We start from the raw sequence: 8,017 nt of genomic DNA on the forward strand, positions 1-8,017 counted from the left end.
TTTATCAGCTGTTAATCTGTACCTGGGCCTTCATGGGTCTGATGGCTGGTCAGCACTACTTTCCCACACATTGACAACACAGGGTATTTGAATTTTCTCACTCTAAAGCCTCTTACAGAACAATGGAGTTACTTAAGAAAATTAGATGTGTAATCCAACCTCTTGGTCTTCACAACTGATTTTCAGTCCTGGGTTCTACAAGCATCTGACCCAACTCAAGGGCTTTCTTGCCATTATCACAGGACTACTGTAGAATTAAGAGTATTCTTAACATATAGTAGAAGTTACTGGCTTCTTTAACCATAAACTTTGCTACTATAAATCTTCGATACTTCCATTAACATTTCATGAATTAACCAAATATAAAGACAAATCTATGAACCTTAGGGCTGCAACTATTTTAATTCGAAGCCAATTAATCGTTTTGTCTATAAAATGTAAAACAGTTACACCATGCTAACGGCTCTTAAGGCTGCACTGTAGGCAAAGCAATACTTTGAGCTAAATGCTAATGTCAGTATGCTAACATGCTCACAATGACAAAGCTATCATGCGGAGTTACAATGATTAGAGTGAGCATTAGCTAATTAGCACTAAACACAAATTACAACTAAAGCCAATGTGAATGTAATTAGTTTCGCAGGTATTTGGTCATAAAGCAAAGTTTGGGGAAAAAATCCCAACTGAAATTTTGCGATGGCGTAAAAAAATAAAAATAAAGGTCAGCGGATCACAAGTCATTTCAATTCACCCTGTAGGGTACATAAATGGGCACACCAAATTTAATGACAATCCATCCAACAGTTGTTGAGACATTTTACACAAAACCAAACATGTCTACCACATGGTGGCGATAGAGAAAAAGTCAGCGGATAAGAAAAGTCATTAGGATTTATCCTCTGGGGACCGTGATTGTCAAACATTTTGATGACAATCCATCCATTTTTTACGCTAACCTTGATTGCTATAAGTATGCGTGTACTTTTATGTGACAACAATATGCGTTTTCAACTCAGACGTTGTTAAAATTCACCTACTCTGTCTCTATCCTGCCAGGAACTAGCTCGCCCTGTTAGCTACTAGCTGCCGTCCGTGATGTTCAGCCAAGGTTCTGTGATAATCATCACGCAGCAGTTATGTTTGTATTTTCTGCTCATCCATTTTGTGTATGATTGATTTGTCGATTTGTGTGGTAGTTCCCTTAGCTGTGCTAGCAGCGTCCTTGCTTCTCTGTGATATCTGCACACTGTTTACCTTTTCCTGCTACACCTTCAGCGCGTGACTAAAGCTGCCTTCTCTAACGCTATCACTGTGCAAACTACAGACCTCATTTGGCCCGTTTCCATGTAATTACATAGTCACTGATATGGTCATAACCACTACAGTGCTCAATTACCTATTTTTGTGGGGGAATAAAGTTTTTTTGTCGCAAAGGCATGACCTGTCCTCTGGAGATCTGGAAATGAGAAACAGGATGCCGGTTGGGCCTGTTAGCGCAGCTAAGGGAACTACCACATACATCACCACTGCCAAGCCTCATACTCACCAACACCAGATCAATCACACACAAAATGGATGAGCTACAAATACACAGAAAACTGCTGCGAGATGATTATCACAGAAGCCTGGCTGCACATCACGAATGGCAGCTAGCAGCTAGCATGCGAGCTATCTACTGGCAGAGTCAAGACAGGGTAGGTGAATTTAAATAATGTCTGAGTTGAAAACGCATTTTGTCTCTGTAAAGAGGCAATTAAAGGCACAAATGCACTGTAAAACTTGCCCCAACAACTGCCATTATGGATAGCTAAGTGGAAGCTCGTAGACGTAGCTGCAGATACTCCGTGTTGCCTGCACCGATTTGAGTCAGGGTTTTAAGTACGCACATATTTATAACAATCAAGATTAATGTGAAAATTGGCTGGAATTCTCCTTTTAAGATATATTTTTGTCTGAACTAAAGTGGTTGACCGACCCTTTTAATTTCCATTCATAGAAAACTGAGAAGAGCAACATATATTGCTAAGGTACAGTATATTATTAAGGAGCTGGAACATGCTGATTTATACGCACCATTGCGTTAAATTGGCAGTGTAAATATTTCAGTGACCACATTTATATATTAACTGCAGGTGTGGACAGGAAATTAGGACAGTGGACTTTTAACAAACAAATTATTAGTGTGGATTTTCTGCACCACTACTGTTTGAAACACTAGTGTTAATAATTTTCATTTTGAAATATAACCTTTCAGTGATTGTGTTTGTAAGTGAGTGTGCGTTTGTGTGAATTCATATTCACTCCCTAGCCACATTCTTCTCTGTCTGACCGAGCTCTGACAGCAACGCAGAGGCGGGAAGGGAACACCAAGTCCTGAGTGAAGATATGAGGCCAGCCAGTCAGTCTGTGTTCAGGGGCGAGGGCCTGACCCGCCAGGACCCATAACTAACTGATATGAGCCCAGGCCAAGTGAGCCCAGACAGCTGCCAGACTAACAACAAAACCGTGGAGAGGAGGCAACAGAGGGCCAGATGAGTTATGTACAGAGAGGAAGCCATAGTATGGACAGAATAAGGGACAGAGATAATATTAAGGATGGTCTGATTGATGTTCAGCTTTTTCCAAAGGATTTTTTTTTTTTTTGCTGTAAGGCATGTAGTGATGTCCAAGACTTACAGTTGAACCAAGTCCCTTGGTGATTCTGTCTAATAAAGAAGTTGGAGACAAAATGATGACCATTGTGAATCAGGTATCAGTTCTCATTATGTGCACAGTATCTAGTGGAAATGGTGGGATGTGTGTGCTGGGGGGACTGTGTATTATTCTGCAGTTTAGGTCCATCATTTCTTCTCCAGTGACACATGGTGCCTTATTTTCACTTATTTCTCAGTCTTTTGATATCTTCTGAGATTATGTCTACTGCCTGCTTTACTGAAGTGGCACCGCACTGGCAGCTTTTATTGTTAAGTAAATGGTTTGACAATTTGAGAAATATGCTTATTCGCTTTTTTTGGTTAAAGTTAGTTAAGAGGATCAATGCTTCTTTCATATCTGTATGTTAAATGTCAAGGTGGATACGGTACATAAAAACATGTTTATGTATGGAACATACATGAAACATGGTTCTGTTTGTACAAAAAACAGTGTATAAATAAAAATTCATAGTTTTACAAGGGTTTATGTGCAGGACCTTTTTTAGTTGGAAGATATAATGTAGTAATATGTGAGCTTTACATGTGCTGGTAGGTAGATGTTTTTACGTTTGAACAGAGCCAGGCTAGCTGTGTCTCCATGTCTACTGTCTTCATGCTAAGCTAAGCTAAACGGCTGCAGGCTGTAACTTCATATTTAATACACAGACACAATGAGAGCGGTATCAATCTCCTCTTCTAACTCTCGGCAAGAAGGTGAACCTTTCCTTAATTACATAGGATTTTCTTTCCATCAGTGGTCCAGCATCAGGATGATTTTGTTTTTTTGCTGTGAGTTTTATTAAGTCTTTGCAAAATACTATTGAAAAATAGATGTTTGTATGAATTGCCCATCTTTTTAGAACATAGTTGTGTAGAACATTGGTGTTTCATGATATCAGTACAGTGTTTCCTATAGGATTTTTTTGGTTTAGCAGTGGGGGCAGGTCTGACCGAACAACAACCTATGACTACACCTATAGGCTATTTCCAATTATATTACGCTGACTCACTTACTGTTTTAATGTTTCCAGATGTTTGATATCAGCACAAAACTGACAAGTAGAACGTTGTCCAATTAGAACGGACCCACCGCGGTGACGTGTTGTTGTTTTTTTAACATTATTGTTTGGGAGCATTTTTAGGCCTTTTATTTGACAGGACAGATGAATACATGAAAGGGGAGAGGGGGGGAATGACATGCAGCAAAGGGCCACAGGTCGGAATCAAACCCACAGGCTCTGCATTGAGGGGTAGACCTCTATTTATGTGCACCTACTCTACCAACTGAGCTAACCCGGCCGCCACGGTGATGTTTTTGGTGGAGCTGTTTGTTTAGTAGTCGTCTCGAAAGAAAGCGAACGTTTTGACAATAAACAACATCAACACAACAGTATGTTGAGTTAAACTGGACGGGCCCAATAACCTCTGAATAATTCTACTTGTTGTTAAATTGCTATGTGAGCGGCAGCCAACGGTGCATTATGTCAGCAGGATAATTTAAAAGGCAACCGTGACTACATTGTGCATCTGCCCTATTTCTGCATTTTGCATTGTTAACATAGCCGTGTTTACTGAGAAATACTTTAATAATCTTAATGCCATAATTAGCATAGCTGGTTATGTTATGTTGCATATATCAAGATGATTATAGCAGGACATAAATCAGCTCAACTTTCTTCTGATGAAGTTAGTTTGTGTTTACGAGTCAATAAAGTAGCTAAATAAAATAAAATGGTGTCCTTCTTCGAATGAAAAACTGCTCAATATAATTTCAGCTAGCAAGTAAAAGTGAGCCTAGGTTGAGCAACTCTCACCATCAGTGTCATGAACATTTGATAAGTTGGTAAGCCTGCCAGCGAGACAGTAACCTACACACAACTACCAGCCAAATAATACAGCTCATGCATTGTGTCTAGCCATCACAATGGCGGTGGTGTGTGTTGTCTGGCCTAAGTAGCCTGGCATATGGCCTGTGACCCTGTAGTCCCTCTGTCTGTGTCATTATGATACCGATAGTGAGGCTGTGAATAGAGCCAGCCAGGACTCAATAGACCAGACTGGGACCATCACATAAAGGCCCTCAGCGTCTGTCTGTCACTGCAGACTGATTACTGGCTGCGTGTGTGCATATACATGCGTGTATTGACAGGAGGAGATAATGAGGTTCTCTTGTATTATTGATGCTCTTCTTTTTCTGCCTACCTGCTGTTAGATGGTTTTGTGTTGGCTTCAAGTAGGTTTGGAAGAAACACTTGAACATCCAGTATTTCCCCCGCAGACACTTCAGAGACGAGCTCCTTATCTTTTAAAATTTAGTCACTTTTCAAGCAAAATTGTCAACAATCATCTGATTCTTCTCAGATGGGAGGATTTTCTATTTTTTCTCTGTTTTAATGTAAACTGAAAATCTTTGGGTTTTGGACTGTTTGTTGAATAAAACAAGACATTTCAAGAGGTAGTTTTTGGCCGTCTGAAATTATAGAAATGTTCACTAAATACTTATTATACATTTTGTAGACTTAACAGAGTTTAATCAAATGTCCAAATATTGTAAAATATGTCTATCACAGTTCCCAAGAGCCCACATCTTATGCAAATTGCTGGTTTTGTCCAAAGATATTTAATTAATTATCAAAGAAGACTAAGAAAACACTTATTTCACACTAATTTCCTGACGATCAACTTGCTTTCGTTCCATTTTAAAATGTGTAAATGCAACATATTGAGCATGCACAAAATAGTACAATCCACATCCACATGTGTTTGTTGTCTCTTTTTTTCCGGTGGATTAGTCTCGGACATAGTCAACACAGAGGCCCTGCTGTATGAACTTGATAACCTCTCCCGGTCCAGCTCAGTGAGTGTTTTGTCCATTAACAAGCCATGTCATGACAAGCTGAAGCTTGACGGGTTGAGTGGCTATTACCAAGTAATCAGGTTACTCAGCACTTCTCCACGGGTCTAAACAAAAAGGTCACGATGGCTGACACACTGCTCTGTAAAGTTACACCCCTACGTTTGGTTTCAGTTTACTAGATTTCCTTTTTGTTTGTTCTTTATATATTTACTTGTTGTATATTGAGGTCTATTTTCTCATTTATGTCTCTGGATAATTTCAGAACTGTAGCTGTCCGTATCCAGTCGCCTCCTGGGGTCTTGAGGTGATGTTCACACATTAACCAGCCCTTTTAAAAAGATCACGGGTCAGACCACAGAGTGAAACCTGTCTCGCAGGCTGTAAGCAGTTTTACCTCGCAAGCAAAGAGGAACACGTTAGCCTACTTGTATAGCAGTAGAGATGTCACTTTAGAAATATCCAATGTCGTCGAAGGCGACGTCTTTGGGGTGTTGACGTCTTCAGCCATGTTCAGACCAACAATAGCACTGTGTGGAAAAACTGCAGCCCTCTCTTTAAATTCAATGACATGTTGCAGACATTGCATAAAAACCAGACACACATAACAATAGAAGATGAAATGTTTGTCATCATGTTCATTTTCCAGTTGTGAAATTGTGTCTCGAAGTGGAGCCGCTGTTTCCAGAAGGGGTTTTCCCACATTTTGTATATCCCCATTTAAAACTTTCTTTTTAAAACTCCGTCTATGTTACTGAATGAACCACAAACCTACAGTATCTGGGTTGTGTTACGCTACCAACTGTCTTTGCGTCTCTTGCTTCTCTTTTTGTGTGAATAGAAGTTTCCGGAGCTCAAGTTTAAGTATGTGGAGGAAGACCAGCCTGAGGATTTCTTCATCCCCTACGTCTGGTCCCTGGTCTTCAACTCTGGAGTCGGACTCCACTGGAGCCCGCATGGCATCGAACTGTTCAGCATGGACTCTGGCTGAAACAGCTGCTACTTGCGTTTGTCTTCATCCCTGTTCTATATAGGAAGAAAAAAAGACTGACGGCATGTGTGTTTGTGTTTGGGTGGGTGTGTGCGCATTGCCCATTATAGTATGTGCACGCTGCTTTGAAAGTGCCTCGACCATGTACAGACTGGTGTTTCATTTTATGCAGCACAACCTTTTTTCTTTCCTCATATCATATTAAATCCTTCATCTGTACTGGTTACCTGATCACACAGTAGGGCCCCCTTATGTACAGTCCTGTAGGAAGAACTAATATAACACCTGAGCAGCTTCACCTGGTTCCACAGCAGATGCCGAGTTACATCCCTTCTGTTAAACATTGTTATTGTGAGGGGCTCAGGACGCTGGCGATGGATAATCCTTCTGGTTTTTTTTATTATTACATACAAAGAAAAGGTCAATTAAAACATGTGCGCCTAAATGTTCATTTACCGCTGCACTTAATGCTAAGAAATAGTACCAACTTCATATTCAAAGTTTAAAAGACATACAATATACACATATGGATAACTCATGATATTGAGTTTTAAGTATCTCAGAAATTAGCAATTTATTTTGACCAGCACTGTTCTCTGGTTACAATAGGTTTGTATAAAAAGATTTGTGTTTGTGAAATGAACTTGTAAAAAAAAAAAAAAGGTCACAGAAACGGAGAAAGTGATCATCTACAGAAAATCTTCCTGTTTTGTCGTACCATGCATGATTTTCAGATTTGAGTCCACCCATGTTGCTTGGTGGCCACCCTCAGTAACCCACGTTAAATTACAGTGTAATTAATGCTTAATTTCAGTCCCTGGATAATATTCGCAGTCTACATCATTCATATTGATGGGATTTCATTGTTGCTTCCAGCCCATTTATTTGACTTTAGCATGTCTTTGTCATTTTCATTTTTTTCCTGATGGTAACCCAAGGCAAGTACTTAAACTAGGACAAGTCATTAAACCTCCTGTCCTGTTGTGCATAATTATAGTTGTCTCTTTGATTTGTCACTTTATTTGCATGTTCAAGTACAGACTTTGTATTGAGTTATTTATTTTAATGTGTATTGTTTTTTTTTTTATATTCAACCCCTCCCAAATGTTAATGGTAGTAGGACTGTAGTGGTTACTACTAAAGAAAGAAAAATGGTGGTACTGTACATTGATTCTTCCCAGGTGGGAAACTGGCTTTATATTATTGCATATAATATGACAAAGTCTGTCATGTTTTTGGCGAATATTACTTTGGAAATAGGAGTTTAAATAAAAATATGAAATCAAAGCAACTGAGGTGTCACATGGTTTTTTCACGTTTTTTTTCCCCCCATCCCAGAATGCTTTGTGGACTAGCCAGACCCTCCCACGCAGCGCTGTGGAGGAAGCTCTGGCAAAGCGAGACTACTGTCAGGCAGACAACGCAATCTGTTTAAATATTAAATAAATTGGTGTCTTCTGTTTAGCATCTTAGGGTAGC

The 8,017-nt window shown here is 39.6% G+C and overlaps 1 protein-coding gene across 1 annotated transcript in view; it reads left to right on the top strand.

Moving 5' to 3' along the window:
- dym (dymeclin) overlaps positions 1-7,825 on the top strand; it is a 53,129-nt gene extending 45,304 nt beyond the window's left edge. Inside the window, 1 exon segment of the mRNA XM_032539984.1 lies at positions 6,389-7,825. Coding sequence (XP_032395875.1) covers positions 6,389-6,538 — 150 coding nt within the window. The 3' untranslated portion in view covers positions 6,539-7,825.
- The last annotated feature ends 192 nt before the right edge of the window (positions 7,826-8,017 follow it).

This window comes from Etheostoma spectabile, chromosome 16 (assembly GCF_008692095.1).
Source record: "Etheostoma spectabile isolate EspeVRDwgs_2016 chromosome 16, UIUC_Espe_1.0, whole genome shotgun sequence".
Lineage (NCBI taxonomy): Eukaryota > Metazoa > Chordata > Actinopteri > Perciformes > Percidae > Etheostoma > Etheostoma spectabile.